The sequence below is a fragment of the Glycine max genome, chromosome 3 (assembly GCF_000004515.6).
Source record: "Glycine max cultivar Williams 82 chromosome 3, Glycine_max_v4.0, whole genome shotgun sequence".
Classification (NCBI taxonomy): Eukaryota; Viridiplantae; Streptophyta; class Magnoliopsida; order Fabales; family Fabaceae; genus Glycine; species Glycine max.
Window position 1 is genome coordinate 44,634,556 of NC_016090.4, and position 25,715 is coordinate 44,660,270.

Consider the following 25,715-nt stretch of genomic DNA (forward strand, 5'->3'; position numbering starts at 1 on the left):
TATATCCAACTGAAAATGAAGACCCATTTCAAAGAAAACAAAGAGGAACCGTTACAGAAAACCAAACACCCAATTGAAAACAAAGACAATTAAATACTCATTTGAAAACGAAGAAAAAGCCCATTCGCATGTCACTTGTCAGGTCTCGACAACGGCAGAAGAACCTCTTCATCGCCTTCTCCAACCATCGAACAGTTGTGGTAGAGAAAGGGGCTGAATCTAATGCAGAGGGTGTAGGAATTAGATGAATCTAGTGGTTCTTAAAAATGGTCCACCGTGGAACATATGAACTACTGGTCCACGCTAGAAGCATCTTTTTTATTGGACAATAAAACTGATATTATGGAGATAGCGGTTATGCTGCAAGAATGACCATGTGGTGGGCCCTACTGATGATCTGATCAATAGTGAGTTAGTCAATGTCTACCGTTGGATTCGGCTCTCATTCTTTTCAGTTTCCAAATCCAAACTTGAAATGAGGAATCAGAAAAAAGTAATATAAATAGATAGGTACGGTCTACTCTACTTAGTGGACCCATTCCAACCCTACCTTACACTACACAAACGGTCTCCTGCTTATCCACGTAAGGTAAGAATAATCCCCTTTTCTTTCTCCATAAATTTCCTTTGAATTGCATGATTAATTAACCCTTCCTTTTGGAATTAGCCCATATTGGGTGATAGATATTTTTTTAAACAATGGTCGTTTATTTTTTATTTTTCTAAATATAATAAAAAATAAAAAACTTTTGTTTAAAAAACTAGTTTTATCAAGCCCAAGTATTTAACATTTTAACAACTATCTTACCTTTTTACACAGAAAAAATAAACATTTCAACACACGTTTTGATGTTTATAATAGATTTATTTTGTGTGTACAACGGTGACAAAATTAAAATTTAAAACGCTGTTCATATTATTCACGCAAGTTATGCTTGAGGGCAAATTATTTACTAAAATACGTACTTGAGACAGTGCTAATAAATGTTTTAATTATTTGTTAAGGAATTAAATGTGAAATTCTTTATGGAAAATTATTATCTACACTCTTTTACCATTATTTTTTATATAAAAAATTACCCGATAATTCACCCTCAATGTCAATTTTAGCCAAACTCAAATTAAACCCCAAAATAATATGGAAACGAACTCCAATTAAAATTCTCCATGACAATTTTTAAATCATATGAAACTTAAACAAATGCTTAAAAATATTGATGATCTCTTTGCAAAACTTGAATAAGGTTAAAACATACCTTAAATGGAGCAATCCCAAAGCAACAAGCCACCATGTTGTAGCTAGCATTGTTCAGAGGAAAAAAAAATGGTGATTGCTAGGGCATAATTGGGGGCAATGTGGAAAAATAATGTCTGTATCTCTCCTTTTCTCCATTTAAGGAGGCACAATTGGAGAAGGAGGCACAAGCAATAAGGTTTCAGGAGGGTCTGTATCTCTCCTTCTCTCCACTGAATGGAAAGGATATTTTTCCGTTTCATGATGTATAATGTGTCAAGTTACCAACAATCTTTTAGCAGAAACAGACTAGGAGAGAAAGTGGCGTAAAGGTTAGGGGGAAAGATAAAGTATTTTAGAGTGAGCATGCAAAGCTGTTAGGACTAAGAATATTTGATTACAAGATATTGTAAGGAAGAAGAGCAAACTTGTTCTTAAGAACAGAATAAATGTTTACCGACCATTACTCTTAAAATTACAGGTGAATTACGTTTTTAATTCCTAGAAGTGTTAAAGCGTTTTTATATGGATTTATAAAATTAAGAAATTTTAAATAAGTCCTTGAAAGTTTAACCATTTGATTTAAGTTCTTAAATTAAGTCATTCATTATCATTTGATTTAAGTTTTTAAATAAGTTATTAAGTTAAACTATAAGCAAGATGTCATTATCGTGTTTTTTACATAAAGACTATGAATTTTTGTTATTTAGAAATTAAATTATGACTAATTTACATAGTCAAGGAATGAAAACATTTATTTACTTTAAGTAAAAAAAACTAAAAATTATAATAAAATAAGAGAATATTTAAGAGTACAAAGAAATACAGAGGAAATAATCTTATTTTTATTACGCTATACGTGTCAATTGGTGTCCTTTGTGCCCTTGACCTGTTCAATTCGAAAAAGAATGATTAGAATTAAACTCTTCTTAAATGATTTTTCAACAATTTTTCTCTCATGTCCAAGTTTTGTCCTGAGCAGGACAACTTAATTGGCGGTTCCCTTCTCGCCCTTGGATCTTTAATTGGTTGTTCCCTCCGCTCCAAGAAAAAAAAGGGCATTTATGGCAAAAAAGAGCAGCAGCATTCAACAAGTTGCGAGAGGAACACAGGACTCAATTCACATGGCCGTACCCGAAGAAAGCGAAAAGTGTGAAACACGCACCCTCTGAAATCTAAAATTCAATTTTCCCTTCCCTGACCCTGTTTCTTCTATTCACATTGTATTCTCCTTGTTTTTTCGCTTTTCAATTTTCCATTGAACTCAGACAAAAACAGAAAGAAAGGGGAAAAAAATGAACCCAGAGAAATCTCGTTGCAGGTTGCCACTTCGCACGCTCTCTAAACACACGCACCACCCTCTTCTCCACCTCCGCCTCCTTTTCCTCTTCGTTCCCACCTAAACTGTTTCCCTTCAGTTCCACGTCACATTAACAAACCTTTTTTTTTCTTAAAAAAAAAACTTTAGTAATTACGAAATTTCTGATACCTTAATGTTGTCTGAATCCGTTTTCTGCCTCTTGACCGAGGACCTGCTCATCCGGGTCCTCGAAAAGCTCGGGCCGGATCGGAAACCGTGGCGGCTGGTGTGCAAGGAGTTTCTCCGGGTCGAATCGTCGACCCGGAAGAAGATTCGGATCCTCCGAATCGAGTTTCTGCTTGGGTTGTTGGAGAAGTTCTGCAACATTGAGACGCTGGACCTGTCGATGTGTCCGCGGATCGAGGACGGAGCTGTGTCGGTTGTGCTGAGTCAGGGATCGGCGAGTTGGACTCGGGGACTGAGGAGACTCGTGCTGAGTCGCGCCACCGGGTTGGGGCATGTGGGCTTGGAGATGCTGATTCGGGCGTGTCCCATGTTGGAGGCCGTGGATGTGTCCCATTGTTGGGGGTATGGCGACAGAGAGGCTGCGGCGCTATCGTGCGCCGCGAGGTTGAGGGAACTCAACATGGATAAGTGTTTGGGAGTTACTGATATTGGGTTGGCCAAGATTGCTGTCGGGTGTGGGAAATTGGAGAGGCTGAGTTTGAAGTGGTGCTTGGAGATTTCTGATCTGGGGATTGATCTTCTTTGCAAAAAGTGCTTGGATTTGAAATTTCTCGACGTGTCATATCTCAAGGTTTGTTTTGTTGCTTTCTCTCTCATAAAGGATTTGTATATCTTTGCTGATTGCTGATTAACGTTCACCTCATTTTGGGGTGGATTAAGAGAGATAGGAAGAAACGAACGAAGGTACAGAGGAGAAGTAATATATGTGATAAATTTTGTGATGTAAAAATGAAGAGACGAAAACAAATGGGATGGAAATAATATGGAAGAAAAAGTGGGTGAAGGTTTGAGTTTTTATTTTTGGGTGAATTTGGAGTATCCTTGGCCTGCAGTCAAACACTAATTCCTCAAGATACTAAGACCTGTTTAAGGAGCTGACTTCTTCTAACAGATGGTATTCTATACATACCAACATGAAGATTGTACTTCTGAGTTCTGACTACATGCTTACGGGGAGTGATTATTTGTCACATATACCACACCATATTTGTAGAGAGATCGAGTCATGTGAGAAACTTTATACCCGTTATTGATATTGAAAATAGGTCGAGGGCACAAAGTGGACGACAGAGGATAGTGACTTCAGCAGACCACTTCATTCCCTACCTTTGTCACTATTGATGGTAGAAAAGTGTTTTTTTAACTCCAATTTCTGATTCTTAAATGCTTTTGAGGAAAGCACCGGCAAAATTTTTCATGTGATGTTCATAGAATTTTAATAAGGATGTTTGAGGTGTGGGGTTTTGGATCATCATCATTGAACAGTTAGTACTTCGAAGAAGAGGTAGACATTATATTTTTGGTTGACAAAAATTGAGACAAATGCAGAATCAATAGAGTAGGAAAGCCATGTTCCTTGTTGACACATGATAAACGTACACCTTGCTTGGGATGTATGGAGGTAGAAAGAAGAGAGATATAGAGAAAAAAAAGATAGAGAGAAAGTTACATGTCATAAGTAATGTGATGAAAAAGAAAAAGGCATATAGGAAGAAATTGGTGTGAAAAGGAGATGAAAGAGAAAATGAGTGTATATAAATTATAATTATTGCTTCTTGACTATGGACAATACACTACAGTACCTGCGTTTGTGATGTTGTTCTTAACACCATTCCCAATAACATGTTTCAATGGCATTTTGGTTTTACATCATTACCTTAGCTAACAAACAGACTATATTTGACTCGTGTGCTTGTTTCTTCTTTAAATTATATCTTTTTTAAGTATTTTAAAATTTTGCATCATTAGGTAACAAGTGAATCTTTGAGATCAATAGCTTCTCTGTTAAAGCTTGAGGTTTTTGTTATGGTTGGCTGCTCTTTAGTGGATGACGTTGGATTGCGGTTTCTTGAAAAAGGGTGTCCACTGCTTAAGGTAATTGATTTGTTATAAGTTATAAGCTATGCCAATAATGGTTGAAAAACTAATAAAGTTGACCACAAAGGTTCTGTGGAGCATAAACATAGAATATTTCCATGCATTGCAGGCAATTGATGTATCAAGGTGTGATTGTGTTAGCTCTTCCGGTTTAATATCTGTAATTAGTGGACATGGAGGTCTTGAGCAGTTGGATGCAGGATATTGCCTCTCTGTAAGTTTATTCTATAATTTGTGATGTATATGATATCAATGTGTACCATGTTTTATTGTGATAAGTTTTATATGCACTAACACCTCTGGCATTTTCTATAGGAGCTTTCAGCACCTCTTGTTAAATGCTTGGAGAATTTAAAGCAGCTGAGAATAATTAGAATTGATGGTGTTCGAGTTTCTGACTTTATCCTCCAGACAATTGGCACCAATTGCAAGTCTTTAGTGGAACTTGGTTTAAGCAAATGCGTTGGAGTGACCAACAAGGGAATTGTGCAGCTAGTATCTGGCTGTGGCTATTTGAAGATACTTGATTTGACTTGTTGTCGGTTCATATCTGATGCAGCAATCTCTACTATAGCAGACTCTTGTCCAGACCTTGTCTGTCTGAAGCTAGAATCTTGTGATATGGTGACTGAGAATTGTCTTTATCAACTTGGATTAAATTGCTCGCTTCTCAAAGAGCTTGATCTTACTGATTGCTCTGGTGTTGATGACATAGGTAAACTATGGAATCTCTATCTTTAAATAATATATCAGTCTTGTTCAAAATTGCAAATGGTTCTGATTAATTTATTTCCAACTTTCTGTTTCATGCAGCTCTAAGATATCTATCAAGATGTTCAGAACTTGTAAGATTGAAATTAGGATTATGCACAAATATATCAGACATAGGATTGGCACACATTGCTTGTAACTGCCCAAAAATGACTGAACTTGATCTCTATCGGTAATTGAACATTTGAACTTTATAGTCAACGTGGTTAATTGCTTATGATTCAATGAAATTATGGATAATCTTGTGATGCTGTTTAGTTCATTTTGTTCTTTGATCACAGATGTGTACGTATTGGAGATGATGGGCTAGCGGCACTAACGAGTGGATGCAAGGGGTTGACAAACCTCAACTTGTCATATTGCAATAGAATTACAGACAGAGGGTTGGAGTATATCAGCCATCTTGGTGAACTATCTGATCTGGAGTTGCGTGGGCTTTCTAATATCACAAGCATTGGTATAAAAGCAGTTGCAATAAGTTGCAAGAGATTGGCAGATTTAGATTTGAAACATTGCGAAAAAATTGATGATTCAGGTTTCTGGGCCCTTGCTTTTTATTCGCAAAACCTGCGGCAGGTCAGTTGTACTACTTTTACTCAATCAAGTTATTAATATTCTGAGTCTCCGCAGACCAACAGAGTAGTCTGGCCTCTAAATTAAAAATTCAACATTGTTTGAAAATTATAAGTGTTTCCTCAAGGTACATAATTGATACTCATCTGGCTTTGGTACTTTATCAATTATAAACTGTGGTATGGCTTGATCTAGTTGAAAAATTTTAAACTATAATTCTCCAAAGATGAAAGAACCCTGGATTGGATGCTTGTCTGGGCTCACTGCAATCCCTTCGTCAATTGTGTTGTTCGTCTTCTCTTTCCATGCTTTTGTAACTCAGCGTTTAAATTTGATTTTTATGTTCTTGTACTTCCAGTCACCCTGTTAATCTATCTTCTGCTCTGGACAAAAAAACAAGAATATATACATAGCTAATTTTTTTATTGTTAGGAAACCTTTTGTTCTTTAGATTAAAGTTTCTGCTACAAATGTTACTCTTATTCAGCTCCATTTTGGAGTAAAAAATAAAGGTGGATGTTAAAGATAATATCTGTTGCATAGAAGATTTTATTTAAGACAAATGAGGGAAGGAAAAGCATTTGTCAAAAAGAAGAAATTATATGTGCTCACCAACTAATATCATTTTGTACTTCATAAATTGGAGGCATGCCATTAATCTGGTTTTCTATTTGGGTCTGTTTCTCATATTATCATACTGCAACTGTTACTCTTGCATTTTAAAAGAAGTTGGTGTTTCTTACTGGCTTCAGTAATCATTATTTCCTTTCAATTTGACAGTGTGGCATATGCTCTTAATAAACTAATGGTTAAGCATACAATTTTGTCCCTATTCATGTCATGAATTCTCAATTTGATCCCTACACATAAAAATTTATTAAATTGGTCCCTATACATGTAAATCTTACTGATTTGGTCCCTGTCACTGTTAACCACCTTGCGCATTCTTAATTTAGTCCCTATAAATGCAGCGCATTCTTAATTTGGTTCCTATACATGTAACATATTTGGTCCCTTATATGTAGGGACCAAATTAAGATGCACTACAGGTATAAGGACTAAATTAAGAATGTGCAACATGGATAGGGACTAAATTAAGAATGCATAATAGAGTTAACGTTCAACTTATGACGGTGGGAACTAAATTAATAATGCTTGCATGTAAACAGACTGACACCGATTTAATAAGTTTTTTTTATGTATAAGGATCAAATTGAGAATCGGTGACAACTATAGCGGATTTTACTTCCCACCACCCTTGTATTTTCTTATGCTTCCTATAATCAAAGCTTCTACTTATATTTTGTAGGAGTGCATGTGTTAAGTATTCTTCAAATAGGTTAAGCATTGATGTTTATTTACATGAAAACTGTTATGCTAAGATTAGGGGTTCTAATTATAGGTTCTAACTAAACATAATGGTGATGATGACAGATAAATATGAGCTACTGTATCGTGTCAGATATGGTGTTGTGCATGCTTATGGGTAACCTGAAACGCCTGCAAGATGCCAAACTGGTTTGTCTTTCTAAAGTGAGTGTAAAAGGATTGGAAGTTGCCCTTAGAGCTTGCTGTGGTCGGATTAAAAAGGTTAAACTGCAGAGGTCCCTCAGGTTCTCGCTTTCCTCTGAAATGCTCGAGACAATGCATGCACGAGGGTGCAAGATCAGATGGGATTAGCCAATTGTCACGCTATTAATCTGTTATACTTTCTTTTCTTGGAAGGGTGCTGCTTCATTAAGATCTTTTTTATTCAAAATTTTATATTTCTCTAGCATTTTCTTTTCTTTAAACTCTGTTACCAGATTTCTACGGAAGGTATTTTTTTCACCTTCTTAAGTTACATCATCTCCAATAAAGCATGAGGTTACTTATCTTCGAATTAAATCTGATTTCAACTTTACCTGTTACACTTGCAAGGTTTATTCTATTGCCAATCCACGTATCGAATCTAAAGTAAAGCGTGTTTAATAGTAGATAACTTAAGATTAGAAATTCTACTAGTATAAATTAGTTGAGAAAATCATTGTTTAAAAATGTGATGCTTGAACCTTGAGGTACTGATATATTTACAATGATAAGAAATGTTAGCACCGAACTATGTAACACACTTGAAATTTGTTATAAATCACAAAATTTAATTCGTAGAATTCTATTTTTTAATTACAAGTTGACACTTATCCTTCTAAGGAAATATTGCATCTGCATACTTAAAGCTATATGATACACTGGAGATTTGTTTTATTTTAGCTTAAATTGTTTGCCACATTGTCACAAGTCGCGTTCCTTTGTATTCCATTCCATTTCATAATATACAAACAACATACGATAGATTGATGTTTGTAAGATGAAGATAAAAGAAGGTAGATGGAAAAGATAGACAATTAAAAAAAATTAATATTACATATATGTGTATGTAATAAAAGAAAGATATTTTTTTTTATCTCAGCTTCTAGATCCTCTTGGTAAACAAAGGTAATTTAAAATGAATGAGAGAGAATCTTTTATTAATTACAAATATAATATGTAAAATATACATTTAAAAATGAAAATAAATAATAATACAAATGGCTAATTAAGTTTTTGATCTTTCATCAACTTTTTCGAATTCTAATTTTTAGTCCTTCAAAATTTATTTGATAACTTTTAATCTTCCATTCAATTTTGGTGAACATTTTTAGTCCCTAAAAAAAGTTTGTTTATTTTTAGTCCTTGGTTTATTTTATTGTTCGAAATAAGTTCACAATATATAAATAAGGAAGGACTGAAATTTGATAAAACAATGATTAATCTTAAACAATAAAAATAAATGAGGAATTAAAAAGAAATAAAACAAATTTTAGGGACTAAATATGTAAATGGAAAATTAATGGAGGTCTAAAATTTGTTTAAAAAAATTGAAGACTAAAAACTTAATTAACACTATATAATATTTAATTGAGAGAACAAAAAGAGTGATACTTGATATAAAGTTGTGGGAGCAATATTTATATTATGAATAAAATTATTTTATTATATTTTAATTTATAATTAAAAATAATTAATAATTACCTGGAGGTACTCAAGCAAGATTTAAACGTTTAACTTGGCATGATTAAATATTTGTTTAAAATTTCAACATTGTATATAACATAATTATTAATATATCATACCATTAAAAAAATTATGCACATAAAATCCACATTTTAATCATGTAACTAGTATCCAAGTGACAAAACTAAAAAATGTAATACTTAACTTAATGTTGAAGCAGCTAAACCTGTGTCAAGCTCAAGGTTCAGACGAAAGAAAAGTCAAGTCAATGAAGGGCACCAACCAAGGGAGAGGTGAATTAACGCAAAATAAGGCCATTCTCCCCTTCCTCCTTTCTAATTCCACAACACAAAAAATCAAATAATAACAAGAAAAGTTTGTCATATATTTCGTGGGTTTTGCGTGGCTCTTTTTTTAGAAAAAGGATAGCTTTTGACTCCAAGCCTCACATTTTTGCAACAGACATAGCCAACTTTGGAAACGATCTTTCATCTAAATACACACACATATTTCAAATCATCACAATCGCACCAACGCGCTCTCCCGAGGGCTTTGTCGGAGGATTCTTACGCCTGAACGAGTCCTCTCCTTGCGTAGTACGTATGACGTTTTTTTTTTAATTACGTTCATCGATTTTTAATAATTAATTATATTAATTTGATGTATTATATGCATGAAGCTAGGTTGGTGCTCAATTAAAAAGAATGGGGGGAGATGCACAGAAGAAGAGAATTGCCATAATTGGCGTGTCTACCTTCTTGCTGGTGGCCATGGTGGTGGCAGTGACAGTTAGCATCAACCTCAATAACAAGGGATCAGCTATGATTCAAAGGAAGAAAGCAAATCCAGTGTAGCTTCCTCGATCAAGGCCGTGAAAACCCTTTGCGCACCCACCGATTACAAGAAGGAATGCGAGGACAGTCTTATTGAACATAGCAACAACATCACCGACCCACGAGAACTCATAAAAATCGCGTTCCACGTTACCATCTCAAAAATCGGAGAAGGACTTGAGAAAACAGAACTCATGCACCAGGTCGAGAACGACCCCAGAACCAAGGAGGCACTCGACACTTGCAAGCAACTCATGAACCTCTCCATCGGGGAGTTCACGAGGTCACTCGATAGGTTTACCAAGTTCGACTTGAACAACCTCGACAACATCCTCACCAGTTTGAAGGTTTGGCTCAGCGGTGCAATCACGTACCAAGAAACATGTTTAGACGCATTTGAGAACACAACCACCGATGCTAGTCTAAAAATGCAAAGGCTCTTGCAAAGTGCCATGCACATGAGTAGCAATGGCCTTTCTATCATCACCGAGTTGTCTAAAACTCTCTCGGAAATGCACATCGGCAAACCTGGCCGCCGACGCCTTTTGAACAACAACGTTCTTGGCCACGACTACTTTGACCTTCCCGAATGGGTTGATGATCAAGTTGGTGTTCGCAAACTCCTACATATGACTGGACGGAAACGCATGGCCCATGTGGTTGTTGCAAAGGATGGCAGTGGAAATTTCACCACCATCAATGAAGCATTGAAGCACGTGCCCAAGAAAAACCTAAGGCCATTTGTTATCTACGTCAAGGAAGGAGTTTACAACGAGTACGTCGAAGTTTCCAAAAATATGACCCATGTTGTTATGATTGGTGATGGTGGTAAGAAGTCAAGGATCACCGGCAACAAAAACTTCGTCGATGGGGTTGGGACCTTCAGAACCGCCAGTGCTGGTACGTTTCCTTCCACTTAATTAATTATATATATTCTAGTAACTGCTAGTAATCACTTCATACAATCTGCAACAAACAACTAATTAATAACAACTACACAACCATTGCTACAAGAGTGTATCTTTTTTTTTGCTTCTACAATAACAAAACAACTCTTAAGTTAAGTTGTTCTTTTAGATTAATTCTTTTTAGTTAAGTACCTAGCTAGGATTTCATCTTCTATAATGAAATAGAATTCTTGTCTTGAAGATGAGAAATCTTTTATTATTATGTTGCTTGGATTGAGCATGAATTATACTAATATTTATAAATGCATGCAGCCATTCTAGGAGATTTCTTCGTTGGCATAGGTATGGGGTTTGAGAACTCAGCTGGTGCTGAAAAACATCAAGCAGTGGCCTTGAGGGTTCAAGCTGACAGGTCCATCTTTTACAAATGCCGAATGGATGGGTACCAGGACACACTTTACGCCCACACCATGCGTCAATTCTATCGTGATTGCATAATTTCAGGTACCATCGACTTTGTCTTTGGTGATGCAGTGGCTGTTCTCCAAAATTGCACTTTTGTGGTGCGAAAGCCATTGGAAAACCAGCAATGCATTGTGACTGCACAAGGCAGAAAAGAGATGAACCAACCATCAGGATTAATCATCCAGGGAGGAAGCATTGTGGCAGACCCCATGTACTACCCAGTTAGGTTCGACAACAAAGCTTACTTGGCCCGTCCATGGAAGAATTTCTCGAGAACCATATTTATGGATTCCTACATTGGTGATTTGATCACACCTGATGGTTACATGCCATGGCAAACATTGGAGGGTTTGAGGGGAATGGATACTTGTTTCTACTCTGAGTTCAACAACCGTGGTCCTGGTTCAGACAAAGCCAAGCGTGTCAAATGGGAAGGAATCAAGGCCCTCGATTCAGATGGAATATCAAACTTCTTGCCAGCCAAGTTCTTCCATGGAGATGACTGGATTAGGGTCACTAGGGTTCCTTACTACTCTGGCCAACCCTCCCCCACTCATTGAAGTTGATTCATTAATTTTTGGGAGAGACCGCGTGTGCTTGCGTGTTGCCATATTAAACAAGTAATTATTAATGCTTGTGTTGTACCACCTATGTCTTTTGTCTTCCATTATGTCATTGTGATCTGAAATGCAAGTGTGTATGAACTGTCATTTCCCTGCAGTTCTTTATGCTTGTAGGATACTTAATTAGATATTCGTTATTACATAACCAATATCTCTCTTTCAACAATTTTCCACTTAAATCACTCGTTTTGATAGGCCTTGATTGTATATTACATACATATTAATTTAATTTTAATAAAAAATAATCAAGAAAATCATTTAAGTAAATTACAGTAGCAAAATAAAGATTGGTTGCAATATTATTATCTAGTTTTAAATTGTTATATTATTAAATTTCGTTGACATTTATAATAGTTATTTTAAAAGATAAAACATATTATTTTATTGATTGATAATTTTTTTACAATAATTATATATATCCAAATCAAACTTATGAAACAATTGGCAATAAGTACTTAATATATATGTACATTTTAATAAATTAAAAATAAATTAAAGTCGATGTCCTTATATATAGCTAAAATTAAATACAGAAAATAATCAATAGATGAGGAAATACAATTCTTATAATGTAAATGGATATATATAATATTGAAATTTTTTTGCTCTATTTTTACCTACTTTATATTTTTTCCCTATTAATTTAAGGGGAGACGCGGAATCAAGTGAAATAAAAAATATGGATAGTTTCCTTTTTTTTGTTTTTTAATCAGCAAAAGATACATATCATTATATGAAAGCACTAAGAGTATCCAAACCTATATATAATAGTAAATTCCCAGTCATTCCCAAGGTTACAAAATATTGATACGTGGATATAAATATTTCATAACCTAGGAAATCAACAATTAAAATAAATCATGTCAAAGTAGCTAATAAAAATACCAAAATGAAGCCAATCCAAATAAAATAGCCTCCTCGAGTATTCAGCGCCAATCAACCTTATCTTTGTGAATTTACGTGATCTTCCACCATTGACAATTTGACAAAATATCCCAAGTTCCTATACCGGAGTATGATGTGGATGCTATCACAATCAAGCAAGCATCATCTCGTGGATAGTAGCTTATGGAATTGGTGTAGAAAATTAGTCATCTTTCTTTATCCATTGTCATTTTTTTTATAAAAAAAAATACAACTACATTGCATCCATGTAATGTACAGAAAAAACACTAGATGATTTCCTTTCGTTATTTATATATATATATTAAAAATACAAGTGAAGTTTTCCTATTAAAATGACTGAACTCGAAACAATATGTTTTGAAGGGGAAAAAGCACCATCGCCAACTAGCTTAAAAAATTGTTTCCTTCCACAAACAATAACAAAGAGACTATGGACTTTTTTTATTTATTTTTATTACATGGCCGGATGGCACATGCGAGAAATTTGTTTCATCGTTCATTTTTCTTTTTTATTTGATAAAACAATACCATTAGTTCCTTCCTCGAGCTTAATCTTTTTTTTTTCTTTTTCATTTGTTCCACACTTTTGTTATTTTAAGCCTTCAACTTGGAAAGTATTAATTCATCATTGTTAAATCCTCTACCTATGTTTTGAAATAAAACTTTAATAGGGAGGAATGAATATAACCCAAGTGGAAAGGTTTGTAAAGTTATAAATAATAAAATGTGGAACAAAATAGATTATAAAACTAACAGGAAAAAATTCGTGTTCCTATTAAATTAAACAAAAATAAAACCAAAGCATAAACAAATTTCCCCCATGTCACCCATATAACCAAAAATAATAATATAAGGATCATCTGCTCTTCATTATTGTCTATGAAAATAAATAATTCATCAAGGAATTGCAAGAGAGAGATAACAAGAGAAAGATAGAGAACATTACCTTTTAAAGCACATGTGAAGTGTAAACAGAAAATTTGGAGGTGAGAATAGCAAACCATCTCATAATGGAAAATACCAAGTCCAATCCATAACTTTTGGGGTTAGGTTCGCTTAGCCCATTTTGATATCTGAATGAGAGTGTTTTTCTTAAAGATATTGTTACATTGCATAATTGAAAAACAAGATATTGACATCACGCTCGAAGTAAGAGAGAAAGAAATAAAGAATTGGCGTGAGTCGCTCGCAAGTTTGTGATGGCGGCCTCTTCTTCCTCTCTCTCTGCCTCCGACGACTCTTCTTCTCACCGTCGCAGGCGTCACCACCGCCATCGCCGATACCGTGATAAGGACTCCCTCAAGATTCGAAAGAAGAGCAAGTCCCAATCCCAATCCCGCGGAGAACGACGCCGTAGGCATCACCGCCACTCTTCCGATTCCGATTCCTATTCTTCATCTTCCCTCTCTGATTACTCCAGGTTCCATATCTATCCCTCACATAACTCATAACACACGCATTTCTTTTTATTATTTTATTCCGTATTATCATCTACATGCTTTGCTTCAATAGCTGATTCTATACAATTTGTGAATTTTTTAATTGTGGTAGTTTTGAGTTCTTATATCCTTTAGAATCCACGAAAACAACATAGTTAATTAAATATTCACCGTCTCAGAAAGATTAATTTCTGTATAATTAGGAGAAAATATAATTCATTGTTTTCGACCATTGTAAGGGAGGCACACGGTTGTAAAAGAAGTAGGTCCCAGGATATTTTTATTACGTAGAATTGATATGTATTGAATTGGGGAATCGTATTAATGTTCCCGTTCCAACATTTGGATCTCTAACTTATGGAATCTGTTTTGTTCCATTTCATTCTGTTATTATTTTTGGTGCTTGGAAGTTGGATGTGACATGAAATGGAATCATAATTATAACTGATGAAAATTTACTACAAAACAGATTTTGAAAACGCTGGCCTCTTTGACTGAACATATTCTCAGTCTCCTTTGCCGTGCATCCTCCCCCCCTTACCGTGCTTCTTCTTTACATAGCTGATTGTTATATTATTCCTTCATTCATGTTGTCCCCCCTTTACTACGGGTTTGGAAACATGATTTCTGCAAAATGTATAATGTTTATAAATTGCGTGCCTTGTACAGGAGATCTAATCATTTTGCATGTTGCATAAGTAGTTACTTCAGTGTATCTGCATGTTTATATGTGTTACTGATTTCAAAAACTTGTAGCAATACATTTTAGTAATTTAATAAGTGGATTAATCTGGCTTTATCATAACACTTTGTTCATTTTTTCACTTCAGAAGTGAAAGTTCTTCTGATAGTGAGCATGAAACATCTCACCGTTCAAAGAGGCATAAAAAGAGTGACAGGCCAAAGAAGGTGATTTGTTAGTAATACATTTTTTCTTAGTTTATAATCTTGTTCATTTACCTTACATCTCCCCTTCACCCTCCAGAATAAGGAAAAGGATCGAAGCAAAAGCCACCGCCATAAGAGGCAGAAGCATAAAGTAAAAGAGGTAGGTCACTTTTTGATGCCATGTTTATTGTCTTCCGTAGGCTTGTTCAGAATAGTTTGTTATTCTTCATATTGAAAGTTTTTAACTCTAGTAAGTGACCTTGAAATGTTGACTATGTGTGCGGCATCATTTCATTTAAATCTTCAGATTACTCATAAACTTGATTCAACATGCTTAATACTTATTACCGGAAGTTTTGCTGCATGGATTCTTGCTTAAATCCAATATTCATCTACATAAGACACACTCATATAATTTTGTATGATTCCCTATCATCTTCTGTTGCTTGAAAACACTGGTTTGACATCATTGGTCCTGAACTAATAATGCATAGCATAAAACAACAAATTATTAATTTAGCTGCAAAATTGCGGACTTTTTTCCATACACAAAGTTTTGTACATTCCACTTTTCCAGTCTGAGATGGCTTATGATACTTTCTGCCTATTTTGTGTATTGGCTCTTTGAAATTGGAGCTGGGATCTGTGACATGTTTGGGCGCTTGATTGACTTGCTTGGATGTTGTTTCTTGGTGGGGTTTGTCCTGGCAATGGGAGCTTTATATAGAAGCAGCATGATGAGAGGAGCAGCAGCCCTGTGCAGCTTTCCAAGGTTTTTATTGTAATCTAGCACAGAAGTTCAATGCATTTATTTGCTTCCATGGTTTTTTTATACTCCTAGCTTTTTGTACTTAATCAGTTTTTAGGGCATGACAAAGATGACGGTGTCCGTCGCAGTGCTGTATCTGGCAAGAAGGTATGGATGTGTTATTTGGTTGTACCTTTGTTTTGTTCCTGTTATTGGTAGTAGCAATCATGATCCTTTTTTTTTTTTTGGTAGATTCTTCTGAAACTTGAGAAAACAAAGGAAGATAAAGTGGCTGAAAGCAAGAGAAACGAACTGCTGAACTTTTTAAATGCTAGTTTTGATTAGCATTGAGAAGGTATGGATTTGATAGAAGGGTACAACAAAATCTGGGAAGGACCACATTTACTTACACAGGTGCAGAAATTATTTTTCCGTTATAAGAACCGGGCAGCCTACCATTTCCTTGGGGAAGGGGAGTGGGATATCATAATATTGTGCTTACCATTGAAAGACATGTATGGTTCTCGATCAGTGGATTTCTCTTTTATGAAATTTGTTATGAGCTTTTGTAGGATGAGGAGTTCTTGACCCAACTGATTCCATACATGGTATTTTGAGATTGGGCAATCATTGTGTTATGTGCCAAGATATTTTTTTCTTGTGTTGATTTGGGCACATGTGACTGAATTATTAAAAAATTTGTTCCCTTCTTGGTTTCCCCCCGATAATTGTTCTTAAAAATAGGTTTGGATTGAATTGATTCAACCTAAAGATCTTAGGTTCAATTCTTGTCCATTGTCCTTCATTGATATATCATTTGTAAGTACCAATATGATTCCACGTGGCATCCCTTGGACCTTGGAATGGTGCAACCTCTCCTTTCTATACTATTTCTTACACTACAACAAATAATTATATTCAGGAAGGTAGTTATAAATACTAACTAGCTTGTTTTAAGGGGAGGGATATGGGGTAGACGTGAGGAGTTGGAAAATTTTGAAAGGGATAGCGGGGAATATAAACCTTTGATTTTTTTTGTTCTATGAATTGATGACTGAAAACAATTGGCTGGTAAAATTTCAACAGGAAAAATCTAATTTTGTGGATGTTTATAGTCTTTAGAGTGCTATTAAAAGTAGTATTCAATCTGTTGATAGCTTGAAAGTATATATGTTCGAGCCAGTTTGAGTCCTAATATTGGAGATAATCGGATATCCCAGAGGTAGTTTTCATTCTTCATATTATATTTTAGTCTCATAATTTATCCAATACGTACAATATTGCGCCTGGGTAACTAGTCTTCGATGTCCACGTCCTTTTTATTTTTCTGAGAAGCAATGCCAACAATGTTTCTTTGGATAAGTTTGTTTAAATTTATGGTTTTTTTTTAAAGTTTAAACAAATCAATCCTTTATTCGGATTGTACTTCTTTTACTCAGTTAATGATAAAAAAAAAATGTAATGCAAAGTTGAATTGAAAAGAAAGGAATTTTTTTTTTTAAAAAAAGGAGAGGGCAAATATACAAGAATTTGCCTATTTGTTCTATTCCCGATTAAACACTAGAAATTTTGCTTGATTTCTTAAAAAATTGAAATGCCAAAATAGGAATGAAATTTTCTAATGTTGCCTCTTCTTAATTTGTTCACTATGTAATGAATAAATATTATGTCATAAATAAATTAAGTTAGAAAAAAACATCACAACTACGCTAAAATAAGATTATTTGAGGAAGAGAATTACTCGTTAATCTACTAACGCTAAAATATTTTGTTAATAATATTCATAATTTTATTTAATAATAATCACATAAATAATTTTTTATTTTTAAATCATAAACTAATTCTCTTATTTTTAATATAAAAAAACTAATTTCAATATAACTATATAATTTAAATAAGGCTAATGCTGTATACTTTAACTATCGTACAAATTCTCCAACTATCTTATAGAGATAGTTTTAAATGAAAAAACAATACATTTTATGCTTTAAAAATATAAAACGCACACAATATTAATCATTGAAAAAAAGAATTAACAGTAGAACGATAAATAAGAGATTTTAGAATTATTCTTGAATTAATTAAATTTTATATTTTAAATCATATGCAATAATTTAAAAATAATCCATCATAAATGAATGAAGAATTAGGGACATGCCATTTGCGAAACCATGCCAACGAATTGTAATATAACTAAATAAGAAGACTGGTTCCGCCTTAATTTCCCGATTCCCATTGCCAATGCGTAGTAATTAAGTCTCTGAGATGAATACATGCAGCTACAGAAACGCAGCAGGGAAAAAAGGAAAAACATGGAAGGCATAGAACACCGGATAGTTACAGTGAACCAAGTCTTCCTCGTAATTCACTAAGACAGGCTTCACTGGGGGGGCTCAACTACTATAGCAATATCAACTTGTAAGATATAATTAATTCCTATATATTTCTTTGTTAATTCTCCATCATTAGGCTTCCACGTTGTAAATTAATAATGATTCTTTCTTTCTTTACAGAAATTGGGAGCTTACGGCACCGTGGATCAAGAGAGATGTGCCATATTTAGAGGAAGTGGTTGTGCATGAAGGGGTCGCTCACTTTAACAACCAAGAAGATGCAAAGGATGTCAACAATCACATTTATGATTTTATCAACAAGTTCTCATGATCTTACCAACTTCTGTTAATTGTCACATTGCTCACTCAGTCTAGTCTACTAAAGTAATTGTCACGTTTATGACTTTATGTTATATTTCTAATCATGATGATTTTGCCATGGAAACATATTTCACTATTTCTTAATTTTCAGTTTCGCATCATAATTTTTTATCCTCAAATATTAATGGTTAGTTATTAATTTTTTTATCGCAAAAGAATCAAATTTAACAATTTTTTTTACTACCAAATCAATCTTATTACTCTTACTTTATACTATAATATCCTAGAAGTACTCAAAGAATTGCTTCATATTATTTTTATTGCAATTACTAGCTAAAACTCAATATATTGGTGCCTTTGATACACAAAAAATAATTCACTACAAGACAAAATCAAGTTACAACACATTTTTCTTTATCTTGTTTAGCGAACAATAAAAGAAAAAGCAAGGTACTGTGAAATTTATTATAAATAAATGTAGATATAATTTTGAGAAATAATTAAGATGAAGGGTTTTTCCATATGTTTACATCAGAGATAGATAAAAGGAAAGGTATTGCTACATTTATTTTACTCAGAATGGGTTGATCAGATGGGAAGAAAATTAATTAAATGTTAAATAAGAAGTTCAAATATTTTCCTGTTACACAAAGTAAATAAATAAAACAAACGTAACAAGCAAATAGAGAGTGGTGCTGTCCCTTGATTTAGTTGGTCGAATAAGTTACAAATGTATAACTAAAGAAAAGATTCCAATAATACTTAATTTCAAGCTATTTACTCGAAGATACGATTTCGGTATTCCTTCGGCAATCTCGTTATTTCTCTTAATTGTTTTAGGCTTGGATGATGCAATCACGTAAAGTTTTAGGCTTTGTTTTGTGTTATATAGGAGTTAACAACAAATTTTGGATTTGTTTTCTTCAATAACCATGATCTCATCAAAATTTAAGGAAGATTAATTTTTTTTTCCCTATATCCTCTTTATAGATCATTTATCATGAATTAATGTGTTAAATTTTTAATATTCAATTCAATCTAACATATATGATTACAAATATAATCCAACAAACTAAAAATATATATTAAATAAAAGATATTATAGAAAGAAGATGTCATTGAACTTTACTGATGAAAAATTAAATGATTAAGAACATTATACTAATCTCTTAATCAGAAGTGTCACATATTTAAGACATGAACATGTTTATAAGTAAGTTTTAACCCTTATTATAACACACAAGTTTTATATTTATAAAATATAAATGATAATTACTTTTAACTGTTATAAATTTTTATTAAACCTTCACTGTTAATGACTTTAGTTTTTAATTTTCACTTTTCATATCTGATCTAATTTTTTTATAATCAAAATATGGAAACATCAATGATAAAAAAAAAAATAAAGATTTAAGAATAATATACATTATAGACTTTTACTTCCGATCAAAGTTTTGTTCTGACACAAAAGAGCATAATCCCGTATTCGATTCTAATTATGCTGTGTATTGTGTATAATTTAATTTATCTTAACTAGTGACGGATTCATTTGTAACAAACATGAAAAGGATTCCTTTGTTGATTGCTAAAATATACCTGTTCTCATCACGCTTTGGAATTGCTTGGTTGGAGTTGGAGAGCTTCACATCTGTCGGACAGTGCACATTGGCTTCACTAAAATAATTTCATCGAAATTAATCCATCAAAATCATTAACATTGTTTGGTTTTAATACTAACCCAACGATTAACGTGGAAGGTTTGATTGCTGACATCGGAAAATTAATCCATAAAAAAATCACTAACATTGATTGGTTTGAGTAGAAAGCAAGGTCTCATGACTAGAAACCTTTTGTTCAATTTTTACTGTCATTTTAATTTGGCAATATAAATGAAATATATTTTTTTCTAATTTATCTTTAACCATTAACAGGGAAGTGAAAAAACAAGAAATAAATATATAAATGAGTGAAAATATAATTAATATGAAAATAAGAGATATGTTAGGAAATGAATACTAATTTTTATGAAATCCTAAATATTTAATTATATTTCTTTTTAATATTCCTATGCCTAAATCTTAATAAACATTGATACTTGATTATAAAATAAATTATATTATGAGAAAAATACTCATTTATTATGTGTTTACATTTCTCAAAAAAATAAAATTAATAAATAATTGTTTCACAGCAATATGCAAACATCTTCTTAATTTAAACATATTCTACTAATATCATTCATTAGTCATATTTTTTTTTCTTTATTTTTCTATCCCATTATAAAATCTATCATATTTGTATATATTTTTTTTCTTCTCTAGCCCTCTCAAAGTATCTCGTAACGTGGAATTAGAACCTTGTTTGAAGTGAGGAAGGCAAACAGGGTAATAAATGGGACTGGTTCACCCGTCCCAACTTGCAATGTGCACTTACTCGTCTCATTGTTGTCTCCACCACATTTCCAACAAATCCATATCCACCTCTTGTATTTTATAATAATGTGAGATTAGGGTTAGACATCACAGCAAGGAAATTAACAAGAGATGGAAGGCACAGTGAAAGTGAATGGCATCAACATGCATGTAGCTGAGAAAGGAGAGGGTCCCGTGGTGTTGTTCCTTCTCGGCTTCCCTGATCTCTGGCACACATGGTGCCACCAGATTCTCCCGCTTCACTCAGCAGCTACACATGTTTTCACATAGTGGGTGACATCGAAACATTTATGGGCATTTAATTTGCTTTTTTTAACTGCATACATGCTCTCTTCTCTTTCACTTCTTGTAAAACCGATTCAAGCTTATAATTATTAATTACAAACTGATAATTTTTTTAGATAAAATATGTATGTGATTTATGATATACCTCATTTTTGTTTTTAATTTCTTATAATTTGTTTTGTACTTGTTTTCTAATATTTGAAATTTTTTAATTTAAAAATGATGACCATATTTGTTAAATGTTCATGATTTATTCTTGAAGATTTTTGAGCCACCACAAGTCACAAATAATATTTTGAAAAATTTATGTCCTCAACATGTGAAATCTAATAGTAGGCATAAAAAATAAATTTTTTCAAAAAATATCAGGGAATAAATTATTTTTTTTATCATAAATTAAAAACAAAATTAAATATATATCAAGGATTACAAATATATTTTAATATTTTTTTTAACTATTTCTAAAGTGATAATTTACTTGTCCTTGGACTAGATTTTATATACAAAATTGATTAGGTTTAATTACATTTTTTTCTCTGTAATATACAAAATGGATATTTATACATTTTTTATTTTATTTTTTGTTGTTTTGTTTTAATTATTTTAAATTAAAACACAGATTTTCTCGTTTTTTTCTTGTAATAGTAGCATATTTAATAATTTGCTTTTAATTTTATGATTTTATTCAAAAGAACTATTTCAAAATAAAAATATATATAATAAGGATTAAAAAAAATTGTAAGGACTGTTTTAAAATTTTTACAGAGCTAAAAAAAAGTGATATATTATACGGACCAGCAACAGCATATTTAGTATGAAGTTGATTAATGGAGACTGTGAAAAGTTGATTAATGGTTTATCCAATACGAATCCTAGATCTGATATTACCTTATTAATTCATAAAACAGGAGCCAGGCAAGGCAGAAGGTGAGTTAGCCAAAAATAGCACTGAACAAGTAATAAAAAAGTGCTCATAAGTCGCAAACCTGGGCCACCAATTTTGCCGAAGGCAGGAATTAATGGTTTCCAATCCCAATACTTCAATGCCCTTTCCCACTTGGCTCTCACTAGAAGATCTCACGTACTATGCTTCTAAATTTGAAAACACAGGCTTCTCACTGGTGGCCTCAACTACTACAGAAATCTCAACTTGTAAGTTTTTATATTTTTCCTTTTAATCTCTTTTGCACACTGAATGCGAAACGTACTTGTCCATGTGACATATAACTATAGACGTCCATGTGTTAAATGATTTTACTGGTTGTATTTGTATAACTCAATCAACTTGTGTGTATTTTAAAGAAATTGGGAGCTCACAGCACCATGGACTGGAGCAAAAGTACTCAAAGTACCAGTGAAGTTTATTACAGGTGATTTGGATGTAGTATACACTTCACTAGGAATATGAAGAACCAAGAAATATATGCCAAATTTGGAGGAAGTAGTTGTGCAAGACGGGGTGGCTCACTTTAACAACCAAGAAGCTGCAGAGAGGATGTCAGCAATCACATTTATGATTTTATCAACAACTTCTGAGCATATCAACTTTTAATTTGCTAACTAATTGTCAAATAGGTTCGTTGGTTTAAGTCATAATCGAGAAACATTATGCAAAATATATTTCGTTTAGAAGTTGGAACCGTAGACTATATATCTCTTGTTCTCCTGAAGTCAAACAATTGATTCATTTTTGCTTTTGTTGCTTGAATTAATAGTTCGAATTCCAATTCCATTTCAATACATTTTGCTTCAGATATCAGGTAGCTAGGCAAAGTAGTCATATTGGGAATTCTTTAAACATTTCTTGTGGTGGAAACTCACTTTGGTAGAAATATTTAATTGTTTTTTGTCTTTGGTTTTCGCGTTGTATATACTTTAATATTTTGTCTTCATAGTTTCATAAATTTAGATTTTCGACCTTAATAATTGTTTCTGTCTTGATTATAATTTTTAAATTTAAATTTTAGTCGTTATAATTTTATATTGTCTTGATTTTCGTCCATATAATTGTATTCTATTTAGGTTTAATTTTATTAATATTCTAGATATATAAAGGTGCAAATGATAATATATTAACAAGGCATGTGTTTTGGCATATTGCTAGTATTAAGAACTGAAACTCAACTTCTCAAAACTATAGGGTTTAAATAATAAGATTTAACATATATGATTTTCTTAAAAGCAAATTATAAGGAGTAATTAAAACTTTATTTAAGAAAAAAATAAAATGTTTTCACATAAAAATTGAGATCGTGCTAGAAAATTTTAATGAATTCAGAAAATATATACTAGTATATACAATTTTCCAAAATGAATCCACCCCGTCTATTTATAAGATGAGTTAGAAGAGTTAAGCGTGACAGTGAAGAGATGGAAGGCATAGTACACAGGACAGTTGAAGTGAATGGCATAAAAATGCATGTTGCTGAGAAAGGTGAAGGTCCCGTGGTCTTGTTCCTCCACGGCTTCCCGGAGCTCTGGTACTCCTGGCGCCACCAGATTCTGGCTCTCAGCAACCTCGGCTACCGCGCCGTGGCTCCAGATCTCCGCGGCTACGGAGACACCGAGGCACCAGCTTCAATCAGCAGCTACACCATCCTCCACTTAGTTTCTGACATCGTCGCGCTCATTCACTCACTTGCTGTGGATCAAGTCTTCCTCGTAGCCCATGATTGGGGGGCTGTCATAGGTTGGTACCTCTGCTTGTTTCGCCCCGACAGAATCAAGGCCTATGTTTGTCTCAGTGTCCCTTTCATGCCTAGAAACCCTAAAGTCAAGCCCGTTGATGCCATGCGGGCCCTATATGGAGATGACTACTACATCTGCAGATTCCAGGTGCTTCCTTTCACCAATTTAACTAGATTTGGATTTTTATTTTTGTTATGAGATCTGCAATTTAAGTCAACTCCATCCTCATTGACAACAAAAAGATCTGGAATTTAAAACCACTGAGCTAATATTTATTATGGGTTTCAAGTACACTCTTAGCTTCCTCTATGTACGGTCATCTGTTGGGCTTTTTAATTAGAAAAAGTGGAAAGTACAAAAGGTTAGATGGAGTTACTTTATTGCGTTAGGTGTTGTTCTCCACGGTCGGATAGTATTGATTGCTGAGCTGAAATTTCAATTATTGGAGGATAATATAAAAAAATAATCTATAGAATTGTAGCCTGTAGGTGATAATAGACTGTGACTTTGGATTAAGTTATAAATGCAAAATTAAATTTTATGTGAAATTGATTCTGCAATCTTGACGCAATTGGGGATCGTCTCCCATTTAATTAAGAGTAATAGTAACAAAAAGAAAAGGATACAGAGGAAAAAATCCATTTCGGATGGGTTTAATCAAACTGTTTAAAGCTGGTGAAAAATGCATGCAGCGTAAGTTGGAAAATGGAGTTTGACTGTTCCTATTCTCTGGTTCACACCATAATCAAGATTATGAGTGAAGGTTATCTGATAATTATTAAGTTGATCCTAGTTCTGATATATGTTGTGGTTAATCCTTGTGACAGGAACCAGGCAAGGCGGAAGCTGAGTTTGCCAACAATAGCATTGAACAAGTAATCAAGAACATACTAACAAGTCGGAGACCTGGACCACCAATCCTGCGCAAAGAAGGAGCAGGTTCCAATTCCGATCCTTCAAGGCCTCTTCCCACTTGGCTCTCACAAGAAGATGTCACTTATTATGCTTCTAAATTTACTAAGACAGGCTTAACTGGGGGCCTCAACTACTATAGAAATCTCAACCTGTAAGTACCTTTTTCCAATGTGAATTGCAGGATTGTTTCAATATAGCTTATTCTATTACTGTGCATTATATCTATACACAGAAATTGGGAACTCACAGCACCATGGACTGGAGTTCAAGTCAAAGTTCCCGTGAAGTTCATTACAGGTGATTTGGATGCAGTATACACTTCACTAGGGATGAAGAACTATATAGAGAGCGGCGCTTTCAAGAAAGATGTGCCATGTTTGGAGGAAGTGGTTGTGCAGGAAGGGGTGGCTCACTTCAACAACCAAGAAGCTGCAGAGGATGTCACTAATCACATTTATGATTTTATCAACAAGTTCTGATGCTATCAGCTTAGTTAATTCTTGCGCTAGCTGCTCAATTTGAGTTTAGTTAAATAATGATCTCTGCTACTCGCCGTGTTTCTTAGTTGAGTTTGCAGGCTCATTGGTTTAAGCTCTATTTGTACTATCATGATTGTGCCATTATAGAAATATGTTTTCGTGAGAATGTTCGCAGTTTGCCACATAGACGGTAATCCCTGTACTCCCGAAGCTAATTGAAATGTTGGTTTTGTTTTTGTTACATGAATTACTGACTGGGGTAGTAACTACGACTGGTATAAGTTGACAAATTAGTCGTATTTACAATTCTTAAAACACTGTTTTAGTGGTGGACAATGAAACTGAAAGAGTGGAAAGATAAAGATATATATTAGTAGACTTTATAGCAATTGTTTTGGTTTAATCACATGAATTAAG

The 25,715-nt window shown here is 33.6% G+C and overlaps 3 protein-coding genes and 2 pseudogenes across 3 annotated transcripts; all 5 read left to right on the plus strand.

Moving 5' to 3' along the window:
• Positions 1–2,062: 2,062 nt before the first annotated feature.
• On the plus strand, positions 2,063–7,884 carry LOC100802904 (F-box/LRR-repeat protein 3). Its single transcript, XM_003521631.5, has 7 exons — positions 2,063–3,351; positions 4,530–4,655; positions 4,768–4,872; positions 4,974–5,373; positions 5,472–5,601; positions 5,711–6,005; positions 7,437–7,884. The coding sequence occupies exons 1-7, from the start codon at positions 2,728–2,730 to the stop codon at positions 7,680–7,682; spliced, it is 1,926 nt and encodes a 641-aa protein (XP_003521679.1). The 5' UTR covers positions 2,063–2,727; the 3' UTR covers positions 7,683–7,884.
• Positions 7,885–9,739: 1,855 nt separating this feature from the next.
• Positions 9,740–11,951, plus strand: LOC100818554 (probable pectinesterase/pectinesterase inhibitor 21; annotated as a pseudogene).
• Positions 11,952–13,901: 1,950 nt separating this feature from the next.
• Positions 13,902–16,571, plus strand: LOC100500332 (uncharacterized). Its single transcript, NM_001249539.2, has 6 exons — positions 13,902–14,190; positions 15,040–15,118; positions 15,195–15,257; positions 15,825–15,869; positions 15,957–16,013; positions 16,098–16,571. Exons 1-6 carry the CDS (start codon positions 13,970–13,972, stop codon positions 16,188–16,190), a joined length of 558 nt encoding a protein of 185 aa, NP_001236468.1. The 5' UTR covers positions 13,902–13,969; the 3' UTR covers positions 16,191–16,571.
• Positions 16,572–21,027: 4,456 nt separating this feature from the next.
• LOC102665106 (uncharacterized) lies at positions 21,028–22,875 on the plus strand (annotated as a pseudogene).
• A 697-nt stretch (positions 22,876–23,572) lies between these two features.
• On the plus strand, positions 23,573–25,459 carry LOC100803974 (epoxide hydrolase 2-like). The gene is made up of 3 exons (NM_001254014.2): positions 23,573–24,051; positions 24,732–24,970; positions 25,052–25,459. Exons 1-3 carry the CDS (start codon positions 23,587–23,589, stop codon positions 25,296–25,298), a joined length of 951 nt encoding a protein of 316 aa, NP_001240943.1. The 5' UTR covers positions 23,573–23,586; the 3' UTR covers positions 25,299–25,459.
• Positions 25,460–25,715: the final 256 nt, after the last annotated feature.